The sequence below is a fragment of the Rhinoraja longicauda genome, chromosome 3 (assembly GCF_053455715.1).
Source record: "Rhinoraja longicauda isolate Sanriku21f chromosome 3, sRhiLon1.1, whole genome shotgun sequence".
Lineage (NCBI taxonomy): Eukaryota > Metazoa > Chordata > Chondrichthyes > Rajiformes > Arhynchobatidae > Rhinoraja > Rhinoraja longicauda.
In genome coordinates this window covers 49,640,339-49,662,588 of record NC_135955.1, presented here as the reverse complement: position 1 = coordinate 49,662,588, position 22,250 = coordinate 49,640,339, and the positions used below count along the sequence as shown (strand labels likewise).

The following is a 22,250-nucleotide window of genomic DNA, read 5'->3' as shown; positions in this document are numbered from 1 at the left end:
GGCATGGGGAGTTTGGTGAGATACAGTTCTTACCAGACCTGCAACAGACTGATGACGAGAGCTGTTGTCAGACGGGGAGAACAGAACCAGCTATGACTTGAATGCAAAATAAGTACATCCTGTTATGTTCATCTTGTTATTTTGTACAACTACTACAATATACGCCTAATTAAACTGAAAATACGTTTGGAAAATCTCTCTGTTGGTTTGCGTCAAGATCACTCCCACTCCCTGTGAAGTAATGGCAAATCGGAAAGGAATTTATTGGAAAAGACTGAAGTTGCCATTACACTTTAAGTAAGAATTGCCTCTAAAGAGCCATTATAAGTAAGAATTGGCTCTATGAGTGAGACTGGAGGTTGTGAATCAACTGGATAGAACAAGGATTGTCACTGAAGCCCACAGACTGGATAAGGTTGTTACCTGCATTAATCTGACTGACGGAGGTTGAAAACTTCGAAAGCCAACGCGCAGGAAAAGTGAGTACAGCATTAAGTTGGACAAGCTATATATCAGAAGCTGTATTGGAAAACGGCTGCTGGACCTCGTATGCTGAGAACAAAGAAGTGACCTTGAGCATCGCAAGATATCAGTTGTTTTGAATTCTTGTGCAAGAATTTACGTCAAAGCGTCTTAAAGGGATAGCAATGTTCAAGTATGTCTGTGGTTAGATTTGATGTTCAGCCACAAGGTGGCGATATCAGAAAGGATTCTGTAAAGGAAAAAGGGTTTTCTTCATCATGTGCAGCTTTAATGTTCTCTGCTGCCGTGAAATGGGTTGCTGCCCTAAAAGGCCAGCATGAGATTGAGGAAGAAGAAGAAGAAGAAGAACAGAAGAAGACAGTTGAAAATAAAAGAAGAACAACTGAGAAGAAAGAAAGAAAGAACAGACGAGACTAGAAGAACAATTGAAAGGCTTGGACTTGTTAATTGAAAAGAAAGACAAAAAAGTGAAGATACTATCAAGGAAGCCAAGCCAGTTGCAACTGTCAAAAGCTCTACTTTTGCTAAGGCAAGAGAAAGGCTGCAACTAAGAGGAAGAAATTTTGCAACAACTGCAAAACCTGTAGAAGCACAGGTGCAAGAGAATCTGACTACAAAGGGAATGAAAAGAGACGTACCTAATGCCAAGCCGCAAAGTTCTTGTTTGTTCTGTAACAAAGGTGGTCACACATTGCAGATCAAGAAGAAGGAACGCAAAGAAAGGATAGACTTCTTAAAGGAGAAGGATGTTTTGGATATTTGAAAATAGGTCACACGAGGAAAAACTGCTAGAGTCGTTTGGCTTGTGATGTGTGCAACCAAAAATCATCCTGAAATACTTCACATTGAACAAAAGGACAAAGAAAAGAAACCAGAACCTACAGAACAGAATGAAAAGCCAATTGCGAGTGATGCTGTTCTCTCATCTCAAATGTGTGGGCATATTGGGGCCGGTGATGAAACCTGCATCTTCTCCATTGTATCAGTACAAGTAAAGAGCCACAAGGGGAGCACAGTGTTGCAAACATACACATTCTTGGATCGTGGAAGTTCATCTACCTTTTGCACAGAAAGCTTGAAGAGAAGGCTGAACATTACAGGATCAAAGACCAAAATTCTCTTGCGTACCATGAATCAAGTGAAGCCTGTCACTTGATCAAGTGATCAGTCGTCTTATCTCAGGTTTGGAAATATCTAGTCTGGCCAAAGACGATTTTATTCAAATATCGGATGTGTTCACACATGCCTGTTTCTCAGCTAAACATTCCCAGACAAGAAGACCTGAAACAATGGCCTTACTTGAAGGATATCAAGGCCTACTCATTGGGACAAATACTTCTCAGGTATTGGAACCTTGGGAGCTGGTCAACATCCAAGGGGATGGACCATACACTGTGAAAACCCTACTGGGATGGGTCATTTATGGTCCCCTGAGAAGAGGCCAGGACGGCAGGGATGTAAATGGCTGCCCTGCTGCTGCTGTCAATCGAATATCCATTGCAAACCTAGAGGAGCTACTGGTCAAACAATACAATCACGACTTCAGTGAAAGAATCTGCTAGGAAAAAATTGGTTTGGATGAAAACACACCCCAAATCTTCTCTCAGAGATGGACAGGATGGCTAGCAGATCTCAACAAGATTGCAGAGTTTAAAGTCGACCGGTGCATGAAGCCCGCAAGCTTTGGATAAATCAGATAAGCACAGCTGCACCTCTTTTCTGACGCCAGCGAAAGTGGCTACTTTCATATCTAAGATTGCAAAACGATAGCAAAGAAGTGCATGTTGCATTCATAATGGGAAAATCCAGAATGGCGCCATTAAAACAAATGATGATTCCCAGAATGGAGCTTACAGCTGCAGTCCTAGCTGTCAGAGTTGGCACAATGCTGCAAAAAGAATTACAGCTTGAACTGGGCAAATCCATCTTCTGGACTGATAGCACAACAGTGCTTAAGTACATCAAGAACAAAACCAGATGCTTTCAAAAATATTTGGAGCAAACAGAATCTCTTTTGTAAGGGATGCTACTGATGTATCAAAATGGAGATATGTTAGCATAAAAGAAAATCCTGCAGATGAAGCCTCTAGTGGACTAACAGCAGACTGCTTCTTAAGCTGTAAAAGATGGATCAAAGGACCAGAATTTCTCTGTAAACCAGACAGAGAAAGCCCAAAACCTCACTTGGAATATGCAATCTCTGCTAATGATCCAGAAATCAAGCAAGACATCACAATGGATGTCATTGTCAAGGATCCATTGAACCCCACAAACTCTCTGATCACCTATTTCTCATCATGGAGGAATCCGAAGACTGCCATAGCTTGGATTCTTAAAGTAAAGACAATGCTCTTGCAACTGACTCGAAGAAGAAAGGAAATTCAAACTGCTGTGAGTAGCCTTAAAAAGGATCCTGGCAAACTGAAAGAAAAGGTTGAAAAGAAGATGCAAGTCTTTAAAGCAACACTCTGTGGACAATGTTTATGTCCAGAAGATCTTTCCCAAGCAGAAAACGCAATAATTTCTTTCAGTCAAAAACAAAGATTCAAAGAAGAACTATCAGGACTAGAAGCTGGTAGTAATGATGTCAAAAGAAGCAGTCATTTGTACAAACTGGATCCGGTGCTGAATGATGAACCTCTGAGAGTAGGTGGTCGTCTGAATAGACTAGCGATGCCTGAAAAGGCTAAACATCCTATTATTCTCTCGAAGGACCTTCACATATCAACACTACTGTTACGACATATCCATGAACAGCTCGGTCTTGGAGGAAGAAATAATATGCTGTCTCGTCTCCGTAAAAGGTACTGGATTATCAAAGCTAACTTTGCTGCAAGAAAAATCATAACAGACTACGTTGCGTGTAAATGACAGTGGGGAAGAGTTGGGGAACAAAAGATGCCAGATTTGCCCCTGGTGAGAATTCGACTAGACAAGCCTCCATTTACAGATGTAGGAGTAGACTACTTCGGTCCTATAGTGATCAAAATTGAACGACGTTTTGTTAAAAGGTATGGTGTAATATTCACCTGCATGGCAAGCAGGGCAGTACATCTTGAAGTTGCATATACACTTGACACAGACTCTTGCATCAATGCATTATGAAGATGCATTTGTCAATGAGGTCAAGTTTCATCTTTAAGGTCGGACAATGGCACAAATTTTATCGCAGCGGAAAGAGAACTGAGAGAAGCATTTAATAGCTTGAATCAGGACAAGATCCAGGATGCTATGCTTCAGCTAGGGTTAAGGTGGTACTTTAACCCTCCAGCAGGATTCCATCACAGCGGTGTTTGGGAACGATTGATTCACATGGTTCGAAATGTGCTGCGCTCTGTTCTTAGCCAACAAGTTCTGGACAATGAAGGATTGCAAACTTTAATTTGTGAAGTTGAAGCAATTTTAAATGATCGACCGATTACCAAAAGTTGAATGCACCTGGAAGCACTCACAGCAAACCATCTTATTTTGTTGAAAGCCAAGCCAACACTACCACCTGGACTCTTTGTAAAGGAAGACTTATACATTAAACGTAGATGAAGACAGGTACAATATATGGCAGATCTCTTTTGGAAATAGTGGATACAAGAATACTTGCCTTTAATTCAAGAACGACAATGATGGTGTAAGGTAAAAAGAAGCTTTGCTCCAGGTGACATTGTTGTGGTAGCTGATTCCACTGCACCACGAGGCTCCTCGTTAATGGGCAGAATATTGGAGACCATACCAGATACATAAGGTCTTGTGCGCACAGTTCGACCAGACGAAGAGCAACATCTTGGAAAAACAGATAACGAAGATATGTCTGCTCCTAGAAGCTGATACCTGAGTATCTCAGGTACCTTACTTGAGTAAGGCACCTGACTGGTGGCCTTAAAGATTGAAGAATCACTAAAGTAGATTAGATGCCAACACATAGTACATACCTTTTTATTTGATTATGTGTAAAGTTTTTATAGCTCATTTTAATGTTTATTGGTAATTGTTTTGTCATATACGTAGAACAATTAGGGGCCGGTGTGTAGGAGCCATTTGTGTTGGTGCTGGCTGCTTTGGCATATTATATTATTTTGCCTAGATATCTTGCCGTATTATTTTGGACACTTGGGGGCGGTCGTGAGATGAATACATATATGGGCATAACATACTGGGAGGAGCCAGAACTTGGCGGTATATCTGGAGTCACAAGGACTAGGAGGAGTCAGACAAAGGGAGTTTGGTAAGATACAGTTCTTATCAGACCTGCAACAGACCTACAATGGGAACTGTGGTCAGATGGGGAGAACAGGACCAGCTATGACTTGAATGCGAAATAAGTACAGCCTGGTATGTTCATCTTGTTTTTTGGTACAACGACTTCAATAAACGACTAATTAAACTGAAAATACGTTTGGAAAATCTCTCTGTTGGTTTGCGTCAATATCACTCCCACTCCCTGTGAAGCATTGGCAGTCGGAAAGGAATTTATTGGAAAAGACTGAAGTTGCCATTACAAAGACGTTTTGGTTCTATGTCAAAAGGTGGAGATTTACGAAGAGAATTCCAGAGCTTAGGGCCTTGACAACTGATGCTGAAGAAGCAATCATTTAACTGAAATGTTGGAGTTCTGAGGTGGTCTGAACTGGATGACAGCGAATAAAGCAAAGGCTCGTTTGACTTGAGAAAATCACACTGAAGGAGAAGGCCATGGAGAGATTTGAAAACCAGAATGAAAACTTTAGAATGAAAGCATAACTTAACGAGGACCAATTGCAGTTCCACAAGCTCAGGGATAATTTATCACGTGGAGTTAGTAAGAATTAAAACCCAGTCAGTAGATATTTTAATCAACATTAGTTTACAATGGGTAGAATGAGGGAAGCTGTTGAGGAGTGGAACAAGAAGATGGACACAAAAAGCTGGAGTAACTCAGCGGGACAGGCAGCATCTCTGCAATGAAGGGATGGGTGACGTTTCGGGTTAAGTCCTTTCTTCAGTCTGAAGAAGGGTCTCGACCCGAAATGTCACCCATCCCTTCTCACCAGGGATGCTGCCTGTCCCGCTGAGTTACTCCAGCTTTTGTGTCCATCTTCGGTTTAAACCAGCATCTGCAATTCCTTCCTACACGAGGAGTGGAACGAAGTCTGGGATGCATGTGTCAGCAACAGTTAAGACAGTGAAGGATATTTCAGAAGTGGGAAGTGATGGGCTGCAGCTTAGCACAGAATCAAACACTGTTCCTCCTCAAACAGTTGCCAGAGGGAGGTATGCAGTTGGTGGCGAGGAAACAGCGCTTGTAATGGACACCAAAAACAGAGGCGCTCGCGTTCATGATACCTAATTGGCAAAACATCGCGAGCTGACAAATTTGATCTGGCAAAATACAAAGAGATCTGACAGATTAAGATTTGGAAGCTTGGCTAGAATAATAAAACAATGATGAATCCTATTTATACACATAAGTAAATGTGACAAAAGTGTGCAGCTGCCTTGGGATATGGATGAATCCATGCCAGAAAAGATCGGCCTGTCCATTGGGTAAAACCGGCATTGTTCATTTCAGTATCACATTGGAGAAACTAGGCAGGGAATTTCACTTCAAGTGCAAACTTGGCATATGTCTGCTGACCTGAACCAAGTATTAACTTTTACTTATGACTACAACTGCATTTTCATAATATATTCAATATTCAGGAGGGATAGACAGAAAGGAAAAGGAGGTGGGGTAGCGTTGCTGGTTAGGGAGGAGATTAACGCAATAGAAAGGAAGGACATTAGCTTGGAGGATGTGGAATCGATATGGGTAGAGCTGCGAAACACTAAGGGGCAGAAAACGCTAGTGGGAGTTGTGTACAGGTCACCTAACAGTAGTAGTAGAGTTGGGGATGGCATCAAACAGGAAATTATAAATGCGTGCAACAAAGATAAAACAGTTATAATGGGTGACTTCAATCTACATATAGATTGGGTGAATCAAATTGGCAGAGGTGCTGAGGAAGAGGATTTCTTGGAATGTATACGGGATAGTTTTCTCAACCAACATGTAGAGGAACCAACGAGAGAGCAGGCTATTCTAGACAGGGTATTGAGTAATGAGGAAGGGTTAGTTAACAATCTTGATGTGCGTGGCCCCTTGGGTAAGAGTGACCATAATATGGTTGAGTTCATTAGATGGAGAGTGACTTAGTTAATTCAGAAACAACGGTTCTGAACTTAAAGAAAGGTAACTTTGAGGGCATGAGACGTGAATTGGCCAAGATAGACTGGCAATTGATTCTTAAAGGGTTGATGGTGGATATGCAATGGAAGGCATTTAAAGACCGCATGGATGAACTACAACAATTGTTCATTCCAGTTTGGCAAAAGAATAAATCAGGGAAGGTAGTGCATCCGTGGCTAACAAGGGAGATTAGGGATAGTATCAAAACAAAAGATGAAGCATACAAATTAGCAAGAAAAAGCAGCCTACCAGAGGACTGGGGGAAATTCAGAGTCCAGCAGAGGAGGACAAAGGGCTTAATTAGGAAAGGGAAAATAGATTATGAAAGAAAACTGGCAGGGAGCATAAAAACTGACTGCAAAAGCTTTTATAGATATATGAAGAGAAAAAGATTAGTCCCTTGCAGTCAGAAACAGGTGAATTGATCATGGGGAACAAGGACATGGCAGACCAATTGAATAACTACTTTGGTTCTGTCTTCACTAAGGAAGACATAAATAATCTGCCGGAAATAACAGGGGACCGGGGTTCAAATGAGATGGAGGAACTGAGTGAAATCCAGGTTAGACGGGAAGTGGTGTTAAGTAAATTGAATGGATTAAAGGCCGATAAATCCCCAGGGCCAGATAGGCTGCATCCCAGAGTGCTTAAGGAGGTAGCCCCAGAAATAGTGGATACATTAGTGATAATTTTTCAAAACTCTTTAGATTCTGGAGTAGTTCCTGAGGATTGGAGGGTAGCTGATTTAACCCCACTTTTCAAAAAGGGAGGGAGAGAGAAAACGGGGAAATACAGACCAGTTAGTCTAACATCGGTAGTGGGGAAAATGCTAGAGTCAGTTATTAAAGATGGGATAGCAGCACATTTGGAAAGTGGTGAAATCATTAGACAAAGTCAGCATGGATTTATGAAAAGTAAATCATGTCTGACGAATCTTATAGAATTTTTCGAGGATGTAACTAGTAGAGTGGATAAGGGAGAACCAGTGGATGTGTTATATCTGGACTTCCAGAAGGCTTTCGACAAGGTCCCACATAAGAGATTAGTATGCAAACTTAAAGCACATGGTATTGTGGGTTCAGTATTGATGTGGATAGAGAACTGGCTGGCAGACAGGAAGCAAAGAGTAGGAATAAACGGGTCCTTTTCAGAATGGCAGGCAGTGACTAGTGGGGTACCGCAAGGCTCAGTGCTGGGACCCCAGCTATTTACAATATATATTAATGATTTGGATGAGGGAATTGAATGCAACATCTCCAAGTTTGCGGATGACACGAAGCTGGGGGGCAGTGTTAGCTGTGAGGAGGATGCTAAGAGGCTGCAACGTGCCTTGGATAGGTTAGGTAAGTGGGCAAATGCATGGCATATGCAGTATAATGTGGATAAATGTGAGGTTATCCACTTTGGTGGCAAGAACAGGAAAGCAGACTATTATCTGAATGGTGGCCGATTAGGAGAAGGGGAGATGCAACGAGACCTGGGTGTCGTGGTACACCAGTCATTGAAAGTAGGCATGCAGGTGCAGCAGGCAGTGAAGAAAGTGAATGGTATGTTGGCATTCATAGCGAGGGGATTTGAGTATAGGAGCAGGGAGGTTCTGCTGCAGTTGTACAGGGCATTGGTGAGACCACACCTGGAGTATTGCGTACAGTTTTGGTCTCCTAATCTGAGGAAAGACATTCTTGCCATAGAGGGAGTACAGAGAAGGTTCACCAGATTGATTCCTGGGATGGCAGGACTTTCATATGAAGAAAGACTGGATAGACTCAGCTTGTACTCGCTGGAATTTAGAAGATTGAGGGGGCATCTTATAGAAACTTACAAAATTCTTAAGGGGTTGGACAGGCTAGATGCAGGAAGATTGTTCCCGATGTTGGGGAAGTCCAGGACAAGGGGTCACAGTTTAAGGATAAGGGGGAAGTCTTTTAGGACCGAGATGAGAACGTTTTTTTCACACAGAGAGTGGTGAATCTGTGGAATTCTCTGCCACAGAAGGTAGTTGAGGCCAGTTCATTGGCTATATTTAAGAGGGAGTTAGATGTGGCCCTTGTGGCTAAAGGGATCAGGGGGTATGGAGAGAAGGCAGGTACGGGATACTGAGTTGGATGATCAGCCATGATCATATTGAATGGCGGTGCAGGCTCGAAGGGCCGAATGGCCTACTCCTGCACCTATTTTCTATGTTTCTATGTTTCACAGGTCTGTCTCGACCATTTAATGGCCAGAGATGCTGCCTGATGCGCTGAAATACTCTGGCATTTTGTTTCTATCTTCAATGTAAACCAGCATCTGCAGTTCCTTCCTGCACAATTCATTGGCTTTGCTTGAGTTCCACTAATTAAGCTAAATATCTGAAATGGGATTGAAATTCTCTTAGACCACCAAAAACTGCCATTGTTGGAAATCTGAAATAAAGCGTAAAATATTGGAAAAGCCCAGCAGGTCAGGCAGCATCTGTTTCAGTGTGGGTTCGTCTGTAGTATCCAGTTTTCATCATTGATTTTCTTGTCCCTAAACATTTTTGTAGCAAGTCTGTCATTAAAGCCAGCATCATAGAATAGAATCATGAAATCTAATAGAAAAAAGAGCATCTTCATTTTTGTAAACCAGCATATCTAGTTCCTTGCGTCTCCATAGAATCTACAGTGCCCTCCATAATGTTTAGGACAAAGACCCATAATTTATTTATTTATTTCTGTACTCCACAATTTGAGATTTGTAATAGAAAAAAATCATATATGGTTAAAGTGCATATTGTCAGATTTTATTAAAGGCCATTTTTATGCATTTTGGTTTCACCATGTAGAAATTACAGCAGTGTTTATACATAGTCCCCCATCTCAGGGCACCATAATGTTTGGGACACATGGCTTAATAGGTGTTTGTGATTGCTCAGGTGTGTTTAATTCCCTCCTTAATGCAGGTATAAGAGAGCTCGCAGCACCTCATCTTTCCTCCAGTCTTTCCATCACATTTGGAAACTTTTATTGCTGTTTATCAACATGAGGATCAAAGTTGTGCCAATTGTCAAGTCAAAGAAGCCATTATGAGACTGAGAAACAAGAATAAAACGGTTAGCGACATCAGCCAAACCTTAGGCTTACCAAAATCAACTGTTTGGAACATCATTAAGAAGAAAGAGAGCACTGATGAGCTTACTATTTGCAAAGGGACAGGAAAACCTCCACAGCTGATGACAGAAGAATTCTCTCTATAATAAAACGAAATCCCCAAGCACCTGCCCGACAGATCAGAAACACTCTTCAGGAGTCAGGTGTGAACCATTGTCCGCAGAAGACTTCATGAACAGAAATACAGAGGCTACACTGCAAGATGCAAACAACTAGTTAGCTGCAAGAATAGGATGGCCAGGTTACAGTTTGCCAAGAAGTACTTAAAAGAGCAACCACACTTCTGGAAAATGATCTTGTGGACAGATGAGATGAAGATGAACTTATATCAGAGTGATGGCAAGAGCAAAGTATGGAGGAGAGAAGGAACTGCCCAAGATCCAAAGCATACCACCTCATCTGTGAAACACGGTGGTGGAGGTGTTATGGCCTAGGCATGTATGGCTGCTGAAGGTACTGGCTCACTATCTTCATTGATGATACAACTGCTGATGATAGTGGCATAATGAATTCTGAAGTGTATAAACACATCTTATCTGCTCAAGTTCAAACAAATGCCTCAAAACTCATTGGCCGGCGGTTCATTCTACAGCAAGACAATGATCCCAAACATACTGCTGAAGCAACAAAGGAGTTTTTCAAAGCTCAAAAATGGTCAGTTCTTGAGTGGCCAAGTCAATTACCTGATCTGAACCCAATTGACCATACCTTTTATATGCTGAAGGGAAAACTGAAGGGGATTAGCTCCCAAAACAAGCATAAGATAATACAGACCTGGCAGAGCATCACCAGAGAAGACACCCAGCAACTGATGATGTCCATGAATCACAGACTTCAAGCAATCATTGCATGCAAAGGATATGCAACAAAATACTAAACGTGACTTATTTTATTTACATGACATTGCTATGTCCCAAACATTATGGTGCCCTGAAATGGGGGGGGGGGGGGGGACTATATATAAACACTGCTGTAATTTCTACATGGTGAAACCAAAATGTATAAAAATGGCCTTTATTAAAATCTGACAATGTGCACTTTAACCACGTGATTTTTTTCTATTACAAATCTCAAATTGTGGAGTACAGACGCAAATAAATAAATGATGTTTTTTTGTCCCAAACATTATGGAGGGCACTGTAACAGCACTGGTTAGATTGGAAGCCACTTAGATGATCATATTTGTGTCTTGGGGCTGTTACTGGAAGGCGTACATGACCCTCGGGATGACTTTGCCTCTGATTTTTCCTTTATTGTTGAGAGCTGCCATAAATTAGAATTAAAGTTCAATTTAGCCTTTAAGGTTGTCTCCATTGAATGCATTTCTAATAAGTCAGAAGAATGTTGAAAAAAAAGCAGTTCCCAAATAATTTTGCAAATCTGCAAAATAATATGGTGTATGAAGACTTACGACACCTTGCACAAGCATCCTGCCTGTGGAGAAAAGCCAGTTGCAATAATACATCAGTATTGGCATAAAAACACTTCACTTGAATATTTTACTGAGATGTCACGTACAATACCAAAAAGAAAATGAAATATGCCTGTACAGTCCTTCAAAAGCTATTGTTCCCAGGAGGAGATGATTTGAAAATAATCTGCTGTTATTTAAGTCTAGACAGAATTTGATTACTGTTAAAGAAACACAAAAGTTTTGGACTGCTGTAGTAATTACACAGCCAATCCACCATCAATCAATATGCATTACCCATTTTTTTCTGCAGCAACAGACCTTGTACTTGTTTCCATAGAAACAAGTGCTTTTAACTGTCTACAACAAAAGTTACTTAATAGAAAAGAAATGCAATTGAAAAGCACCATGAAGACAGTTTAATCACCCATTGCTTCATCAAAGTGAAGGTGAGCTAACATACAAAGACATTTCTTACTGCTATTAATTTACTGAATTCATTTATTTTCAATTTTGTGGAGAAATGCAAAAGGGACAATTTAATAAATTTATTTATACTGCAGCTTTGCTTGGAGATGGCTGCATTTTTTAAAGATTTGTTCTCTCTCACTATGATTCACTTTCTTCTTGTTTTTTTAATGTATATGTTAAATTTGAATGAGATAATTTCAAATAAACAAGTTTCAAAATAACTCTAAAGTCCAGAATCAGAGACTAGGAATTATCTAAAGTTCAAATTTCATTTAACTTTTCAGCAGTCTTTTTATTTGGTGCAGCTAATCATATTGAGTTGCATAAAATAATTACTATTCATTAACTAGGAAATCTTCTAAAACTATTGATGGGAACTTAAAACACTTACAAACTACAATCAATTTGCAAAAAAAGAGAGGATTTCCATTGCCTTATACACGCGTTTTGCCATTCTTTTCAATAAATGTGATATTCAGATTTCATTTTCATTTCAATATTGCCTATTGATTTGATGTTAAATGGGGAGCCCCATTTAAGGACAAAACATAATTTAAAAATATGACTTAAATTACATGGTAATGACTATTTGACATCCGCTTCATAACTTGAGCAACTGCATTGAGATGATGGATCTGCAATTTATTGATAATATGTGCAACAAATATCTTGCATTGTGAATCCAGTGGTGGAACTAATATGCAGGACATTACTCATACTTTGGCGAACTGTTCCCCTGTATGCGTCAATTCCTACAAATCTCCAATGTTGTTGTGTTTTTAATCACACTCATGAAGATCAAAAGTTGGAAAAGACCTTCCTCAACCCAACACCCACCATGATGTGGACACAACAGTTGATTTATTTTCTGAGAACAAAGTAGTCCATATATGTTCAATGGGCACCACACCCATTTACAATAGTATTGTGATGGGTCTGTATGAGACATAGGGATCTAAGATGGGGTCAGGGTGGTGGGGAATGACTGGCAGGTGGCATACTGACAGGAAGAGACATGTAAGAACACATCACAGCAGTCTATTCCAGAGGCTGGCAGTGGCTGGCTGAAGTAAAAAAGCACTTTCCTACAATATTCTGAATATTTATTTTGATCTGATGACTGAGGCGATCTTTCATTCTGTAATGAACAGTCTTTTGCAATATGTTCTTTTCAATTTAAATCTTCAATCCGACTGTTAACAGTAAATCATAATTAATGATTATGAAGAGACTCTTTGCCTCATATCAGAAAATATCAGGGCTGTTTGACAGAAATGAACATGAGATTCAAGAGCTAATGAACTTTTCCTCACTTTGGAAAATTTACCACTAATCAAGGGAAAAGAAACAGCTCCACCAACACCTCAAGGTCAAGATCCACCAGAAAACCTGTGATTAATGAGTAGATGCTGGGTAGAAATAGTGCAGAGGATCCAGTGACGTGCTTATAACCATGACATGTGTGGACTCTGTCACGGCTACCTCTGGTCCAAACAGCTAAAGGTCAACCATGACAAAAGCCAAGGACAGAGGGGGACAGAGAGGCTGTCAGCACCCAATGGAGGAAACATTTGGAGAAAGTTCTCAACCACAATACTGTTCTGTTTTTGAGAATTTACAAAAAAAACTGTTTGGTCTAACCATAGCCACATGCGACTGAATTTGGAAAGGCTACAAGCCAGCTGAAAAAAAAAGAAAGTATTGGGAACAGGCGGTATCCCTGCTCGTATTAAAATTTAACAGAGAGAACTATGCAACATCTGATAAATCCACTGACAGTATAAACAAATCAACAACAGTATCATCTACCAGGCCAACATTTAAAGCATTAAGGCCCTAATTACATTTAGTCAGGCCCAATGGGCAGATAAGATTTGTTAGCATGCCCAATACATGATTCCTGAAGCAGACATTGTACATTGAGCTCTGTGTCTTAGCACGAGATTGCTATGCAGACAGAAACAACAAATCCTGGATGTACCCAAAGCATTTCCAATGACTGGTAGGAATCTCTGCCCCATAACTTCTCGAAGTGGAGGAATGATATTCAGGATGGTATTGAGACAAGTGAGTCCAATCATCAGAAGCATGCTGAACCTCTGTGTATATGGGAGAAGGATGCATCACATTCCAAACCAATCATCCACTTCCCCTATCAAACAATACATCCTCCAAATTTGGCAGAATCTGCAGGACTCAAATTGGTCACATCAGTCATCTCAGAACCCACAGAGCTACAGAGGAAGCAAGTCATCCTCTACCTTCAGAAACTGCCAAAGATGAAAAGCAAAGAAGATGACTTAAACATGATTGCGAGAAAAGTGAAATAGTTATCTTGGTTTTTTAGCATTCACTGATTTGAATGAAGGATGTTTGAACATAGTCTCATCCAGTAATGAGTTGTGTTTTGTGTTGAACTAAAAAAACATCAGCTAGTAAACATATTGCTGGAAGAACTGAGTGGGTCAGACGGCAACTGTGGAAGAAACTGGCAGAAGACAAAAGATGAACATTGCCTGTCCTCTTCCCTCCTTCGATGCTGCCTGACTCAGTGAGTTCCTCCAGTGGTTTCTCTTCTGCTCAAAATGCCAGCATCTGCAGTCTCTTGTGTCAACATCAGGTAATACTCTCCTATAGCTAGCTGTAAACATGACCATTTCTCTAAAAGATTAGGATTTAACTGCTTCGTTGTTGCCTTTCAGAATTACATAGGGAATTCCTGATTGCCTACATACAATGTCCTTGTATTCATTTGTTATTGTAATGATTTTGGTACAACAAAGTAATTTAATAATTCAAAGTAAAAATTAAAAACTGTCTCAATCACTCATTTGTAGGAATAGAACTCACTTCTTGGATACTAACAACAAGGATCTGGTCTCAGCAGTGGGTCATGGTATTTATTATGTGAGAACAGTCACAGCACTGGCATCTGCTTTGGCTGTACTTTAAAAAAAGTGATTTATCAGCAAAGGCACTTGGCACAATATTTCAAGATCGTTATCCAAGACAATTGGCACTAGTATGTAACGCTGATTGTTGGTCTCCACCACAAGTCTGACAGTGAAACCTTTCCTCTGTGACTTGTGTGACTGGGATTGCTAATTTAACATGAATTTGACTTGAGACTTTAGAGATACAGCACAGAAACAGGCCCTTCGGCTCACTGAGTCCACGCCAACCAGTAATCACCCATTGGCACGGTAGCGCAGCGGTAGAGTTGCTGCTTTACAGCGAATGCAGCGCCGGAGACTCAGGTTCGATCCTGACTACGGGTGCTGCACTGTAAGGAGTTTGTACGTTCTCCCCGTGACCTGCGTGGGTTTTCTCCGAGATCTTCGGTTTCCTCCCACACTCCAAAGACGTACAGGTATGTAGGTTAATTGGCTGGGTAAATGTAAAAATTGTCCCTAGTGGGTGTAGGATAGTGTTAATGTGCGGGGATCGCTGGGCGGCACGGACTTGGAGGGCCGAAAAGGCCTGTTTCCGGCTGTATATATATGATATATGATATGATATGATACATACACTACAGACAATTTCACAACGTTCCGAAGCTAATTAACCTGTAAAATTGTACTTCTTTGGAGTGTGGGAGGAAACTGAAGCACCCAGAGAAAACCCAAGCGGTCACAGGGAGAATGTACAAACTCCATGCAGATAACACCCATAGTCAGGATTGAGCACGGGGCGCCGGTGCTGTAAGGCAGAAACTCTATCGTTGCGACACTGCACCGCCCCCAAATATATATATACTGTAACAACAATCTTTTTGGGGGTCCTCAATGAAGAAGGTTTAGCTTATGTTAGCTTAGGTATTTAACTGACTTATCGTAATGGAAATATTTCCCGAAAACGTTGTTCAGATCAAGGCAAATCACACAATTAAATGGCCATGTCCATGTCCATCCTCTGTACAATTACTTTGATTCATTTTGTATTAATTCCCATTTTCTACAATTGAAATTCAATTTTTACAATTTGGCACTGCATTCAACATGTTTCCATCTGACTGCAGGGCTATAATGCAACAGGAAATAAATAAGCTAAAATACAAAAATGGGCAAGAAGGCCATTGTGTTTAACGTATCAAGGGGTAAAAGCTCCAATGGTTGGAGTCATAGCTTTTACAAAGGAAGATGGTTGTAGTTATTTGAAGTTAATCATAACTACAGGAGCTCCTGAAGGCAGTGTCCGAGGCCCAACATCTTCAGCTGGTCCATCAATAAACTTATTTTTATGATGTCAGAATGTGAGATATTTGCTGAAGAATGCACAATGTTCAATTCTGTTTGCAACACATGAGCGAGTGAAGAAATCTGTCAAGACCAAGACAACATTCAGGCATGGGCTGATAAATGGCAAGTGATGTTAATGCCACAAATGTCCACAACTATCTTCAGCAAGGAGGACTCTAACCGCTAATCCTTGACATTCAGTAGCAGTACAATTACCATGTCCCTGACCAGCAACGCCCCAAGGATCACCATTGATTAGAAACTCAATTGGACTGGCTGCATAAATGCTATAGCTACAAGAACAAGTCAGAGGCTGGATATCCTGTGGCCATTGATTCATCTTCTGACATCCTAAAGCCTTTCCACCATCTACAAGTTGCAAACTAGCACTGTGATGGAAATCTCTCTACTAGACTGGTCTCGCGCAATGGTCGTGATTCTCAAGAAGCTCAGTACGACCCAGTATGAGGTAGTCTGCTTGAATAGCACTGCTATCAACCACTCTAAACATCATTATACCTCACCGCCAGTCCACACTGTTTGTACTATGCACCATTCACAAAATATACTGCAGTTTCTTGCCCAGCAGCATCCCACAAACATAAAACATTTATCACCAAGGTGTTCAGGTGAATGGGAGCACAATGATCTGCGTTTACTTTCAAGTACCACACCATTCTGTCCAAAATATATTGCTATTCCTTCATCACCTATGGAATTCTATCTCCAAGAGAATTCCATGAGTATGTTAACAACAAGCATCACAGAAGTCCTCCACAGATGCTGCCTGACCCGCTGAGTTCCACCGGCACTTAGTGTTTCATTATACTGTCAGGCGATTAAGGATGAAGCCTCCATTTTTGTTCTCAATGCTTCCAAGTAAGCAAATAGAAAAACTAAAGTCAAAGCTGATGTTTGGATTCATTTCTTCCACCACTATTCCTATTTTTATGCTTTCTCTGAGTACCATGGAAGTCATAAATTGGCTGTAAATATTTATTGCAAATAATGAAATTTAAAATTGAAGTAGTAGGTCAAAAGGCCTGTTCCAATGCTGTGCTTTTCTGTGTTCTATGACGGTCAAGTGAAAGAAAAATGGCCTTTCATTCATGTCTGAGATTTATATAGAGCTTATTTATAAACAACGATGAGGTATTGGTGGTGGCAGAAACTACTAATTTGCCTGAAAATAAATTTGATTTACTAGTACTGTTGTACATCGTTACGACTCTTAGATATGTAATATCTTGGTTTATTGAGCTTGGTTTATTGGTAGGAATGATATTGTGGGCATTATTTACACACTGTATCACAGCAACTCTTGTTTTGTATTTATTTTGCTGAAGTATTTCAGCTGTGGTTTTGCTCTGTGGGAAACTGCCTCAAGATACAGCATGATTATTCCTGAATGGAATTCCATTACGACAACATGCCGCTAAGGTAGCAACAGAAGCATTAAACACGGCCTTTCTTTCTTCTTGGTAAGGGATTAATGTGCGTCGTGGGCTTCCCAAAAGAACCGGAAAGGAATGATTGCATGCAAATGTGACATGTGAGAATCCAGAGCTATGCAAGAATCACAAAGGATTTCATTGCTTGACTGTTCAACTCAGTTGTGGCTAATTGCAGATGATGATGTTTAATGCCCGTGGGTGGTTACTTCCAGACAAGGGTTTTCCCTCTGATGCTTGGCTTCTGGCACCACTCCAATGGAGAACGTTGATATAACAACAGCTCTCCTGCTGCCTGCACTGGAAGAGGCGGCCTGATGTATATCACCGTGAGAGTGTCCGACTTTGTCATTAAATATAGATCTTCCACAATATGGCAATAACACAGTCTTAACTATAAGTGGAGAATGTATAAATGGAAGAGGAGAAGGAAAGCAGAGAATAACATCAGGAGTCCGACAGCACAGTCAGGTATGAATAACAAGGTCATGATTTCATTAAACAAATTTAAATCAACCATTCAGTTCCCTTTACTGCTTCATTTCACCAGTTGACAAATCATATCATGTGGTCATTGTTGATCTTATCTTTTGTTCATGCCATTGATTTCTATAAAGGGAAAGTAATTCTTGCTATCAGATAACAAACTATTTGAGGAAAGCCAAAATTACAGTGCCCTCCATAATGTTTGGGACAAAGACCCATCCTTTATTTATTTGCCTCTGTACTCCACCTTTTGAGATTTGTAATAGGAGAAAAATCACATGTGGTTAAAGTGCACGTTGTCAGACTTTAATAAAGGCCATTTTTATACATTTTGGTTTCACCATGTAGAAATTACAGCATTGTTTATACATAGTCCCCCCATTTCAGGGCTCCATAATGTTTGGGACACAGCAATGTCATGTAAATGAAAGTAGTCATGTTTAGTATTTTGTTGCATATGCTTTGCATGCAATGACTGCTTGATGTCTGCGATTCATGGACATCACCAGTTGCTGGGTGTCTTCACTGGTGATGCTCTGCCAGGCCTGTATTGCAGCCATCTTTTGCTTATGCTTGTTTTGCTTGTTTATGCTGATTTTCTCTTCAGTATATAAAAGGCATGCTCAATTAGGTTCAGATCGGGTGATTGACTTGGCCACTCAAGAATTTATCATTTTTGAGCTTTGAAAAACTTTTATTGCTTTAGCAGTATGTTTGGGATCATTGTCTTTCTGTAGAATGAACCGCCGACCAATGAGTTTTGAGGCATTTGTTTGAACTTGAGCAGATAGTATGTGTCTACACACTTCAGAATTCACTATGTTACTACCATTAGCAGTTGTATAATCAATAAAGATAAGTAAGCCAATAACTTCAGCAGCCATACATGCCCAGGCCATAACACCGCCACCACCGTGTTTCACAGATGAGGTGGTATGCTTTGGATCTTGGGCAGTTCCTTCTCTCTTCCATACTTTGCTCTTGCCATCACTCTGATATGTTAATCTTTGTCTCATCTGTTCAAAAGACTTTTTTTCCAGAACTGTGGTTGCTCTTTTAAGTACTTCTTGGCAAACTGTAACCTGGCCATCCTATTTTTGCGGCTAACCAGTGTTTTGCATCTTGCAGTGTAGCCTCTGTATTTCTGTTCATGAAGTCTTCTGCGAACAGTGGTCATTGACAAATCCATACCTAACTCCTGTACAGTGTTTCTGATCTGTTGGACAGGTGTTTGGGGATTTTTCTTTATTATAGAGAGAATTCTTGTCATCAGCTGTGGAGGTCTTCCTTGCCAGTCCCTTTGCAATTAGTAAACTCACTAGTGCTCTTTCTTCTTAATGATGTTCCAAACAGTTGATTTTGGTAAGCCTAAGGTTAGGCTGATGTCTCTAGCAGTTTTATTCATTTCTCAGTCTCACAATGGCTTCTTTGACTTTCATTGGCACAACTTTGGTCCTCATGTTGATAAACATCAATAAAAGTTTTCAAAGGTGATGGAAAGTCTGGGTGCTGAGAGCTCTCTTATACCTGCATTAAAGAGGCATTTAAACACACCTGAGCAATTACAAACGCCTGTGAAACCATGTGTCCCAAACATTATGGTGACCTGAAATGGGGGGACTATGTGTAAATACTGCTGTAATTTCTACATGGTGAAACCAAAATGTATAAAAATACCCTTTAATAAAATCTGACAATGTGCACTTTAACCATATGTGATTTTTTTCTGTTATAAATCTCAAATTGTGGAGTACAGAGGCAAATAAATAAATGAAGGGTCTTCGTCCCAAACATTATGGAGGCACTGTAACTTAAATTAGTATAGTTACAGGTTATTTTAATGGAGTGGTATCACTGGGCTATGGGTGGATAAATGATCATATGTCACCAGAAATTATAGGAGCCTTGCATTCAATTGTTACTGCTGATCTTATCTATGCTCCATTGAAAATTACATCTTAAAATAACGAAGAGACCCTGTTGAGTATCATATTGTTCTTCCAGATTTCTTTGAAATTGGTATTTTAGTTTGTAATGTTTTAACAAAATAATGTAAAATGGCAGTCTGAGTTCTACTTATCAATTTGCCTGTGGTCCACCGACTTTAAGGAACAGACAACAAAAAAGCAGATGAGCAGTGCTTTTGCAGTACAAATTTGGATTCAATCATGCTGTCTATTTCTTATTTATATTGTCTGTATATTTTACATATTGAACAGGTTGAAGCTTTAAATAGTTTTAATTATAAAAATAGTCTTGAGTTAATAAAATCATAAAAGGGTGTTTTACTGATGGTTGCAATATATTCAATTCTTTTCACAACTTTTCAGAAAACAATATATCCACACTTGCATGTACTCAGAACTAGATGATATTCTTACATGGACTGAAAAGTTAGAAGTAACATCAATATCTGGCAATGAGCATCTCTGACTTGACAAACATCGACCATTTTCATTCAATGACAAAGCCATTGCTGAATCTTGCATTATTAATGTTGTGGGGTGGGGAGTGTCACTATTAACCTGTGACATGTAAATACTGCGGTGACACAGCAGCATCTTCCTAATTGAAAACATTTTCACCGTGCACAAATCAATTATGTGATGGACATTCTTCAATAGTCAGGATGATTGCTGATCCTCCAACACCCAAGAGATTTAACTTCATTTAAAGCATCCCATTATATTGATGTCTACCCATAACATTCACTAGTTCAACACGACAACTGTGCAATTAACAAAATCTACCGTAGTGATTCACCAGCCCTCTCTGTTATCATCTCCCAAACCTGCCAAATCCAATTCCATTGAGACAAAGACTGCGAGTGCAAGGGAAATCCTCCACCAACAGGCTTTGCTCCAAGTCACACAACGTAGTATATATTGCCAGCCCTTCATTGTTACTGGAAATCCCACCCAACACATGGTGGGATATCTTCACTGGGAGGACTAAAATGGTTGAAGATAGCAGCTCTCCACCACCTTCTCAGTAGAAATAGTGGAAGGGTAATTTAAAACTGGCCATGCCAACAACATTAACACCCTGTAAATGAAACAAAATAATTCTCAAGATTAATCTCTCACTAAAATTATTTTGCATATGCCACTTTCAAATAGAATATTTTAAAAAGTACATTCCCAACCTCCACCACACATGGCACTGCAATCTTCCCAACCAGAGTGGGTCCACATAAAGTGAGGCACACTGGTCTTTGCACTGTGATTTCCTGGTCTTGGCTCAATTGGAATTGTGTATTCATAGTGAATGCCATAATTCTGATCATTGAAGAGCAACACCTGTAGACAAAAAATAGACCAGTCACATAAACCCCCAAAATAAAATATATTACTGGGAATTAATCAAATTGCATGTTCAAAACTAAGCCTGGCAATAAAGCCAGTACATGAAATATGCCCAAACAAACCCACATCTACTCACAGCATGGCTTTACACAGCTGAACAGTTAATTTATGGCCAGTGGAAGACTGATCACCAAGATAATAATAATTTGGCTAATGCATAAACTTTAAGATAAAATTAATGATTATTCAAATTTCATTGGATCTTGTACGTTTGTTCTTCTTTTATGCTGTAATCCCAATCCCACAAACCTTTCAGATAACTGCACACATCCAGTTCTACCATATTTATCACCCATGAATTTAACTATTCTACCATTGGCAGTAATGCACTCAAATGCTCATGTCCTCTGCTCTGAATTATTTTTACTCTGCTCCCTCTCTCTAATTTGCAAAATTGCAAATTGTCCCTCGTGTGTAGGATAGTGCTAGTGTACGGGGATCGCAGGTCAGTGTGGACTCAGTGGGCCAAAGGGCCTCTTTCTGTGCTGTATCTCTAAACTAAACTAACATAAACTTTTTAAAAAGGTAGTCACAAAATGTTGGAGTAACTCAGCGGGTGAGGCAGCATCTCAGGAGAGAAGGAATCCTTCTCTCCTGACAAGCTGCCTGACCTGCTGAGTTACTCCAGCATTTTGTGCCTACCTTTGATTTGAACCAGCATCTGCAGTTATTTTCCTATATACATTTTAAAAAATATTTTCTAGTTACCCTCTCTGCTTACCCAATATTTACCAGCTGGTACTGAATTTAAAAATAAATTGTACTGCTTAGAAAAGGGATTTAGACTGGTCCCTGCTGACCTATGAAGCAGCTCACAAAAGGAATTGTCGCTGACATCAGTTCAGTGGCTGCTTGCCCAATGATGAATTCAAAATGTTAGCTCACCACAAGGCTGTTGAGAGCCAACCCAATTCTTCCTTGTAGCACGGCAAGATCATAAATATGTTAAGCATTTTTACCCCAAAGTATTTTAAGCTTAAATATTTCCTTCAGCATTATAACTAATTTACAATGA

The 22,250-nt window shown here is 40.1% G+C and overlaps 1 protein-coding gene across 1 annotated transcript in view; it reads right to left on the bottom strand.

Annotated features, from left to right (window-relative positions):
* LOC144592394 (A disintegrin and metalloproteinase with thrombospondin motifs 19-like) overlaps nucleotides 1-22,250 on the bottom strand; it is a 308,520-nt gene that overhangs the window by 43,459 nt on the left and 242,811 nt on the right. The window contains exon 18 of the mRNA XM_078396960.1: nucleotides 21,016-21,169. Coding sequence (XP_078253086.1) covers nucleotides 21,016-21,169 — 154 coding nt within the window. The remainder of the gene's footprint in view (nucleotides 1-21,015; nucleotides 21,170-22,250) is intronic.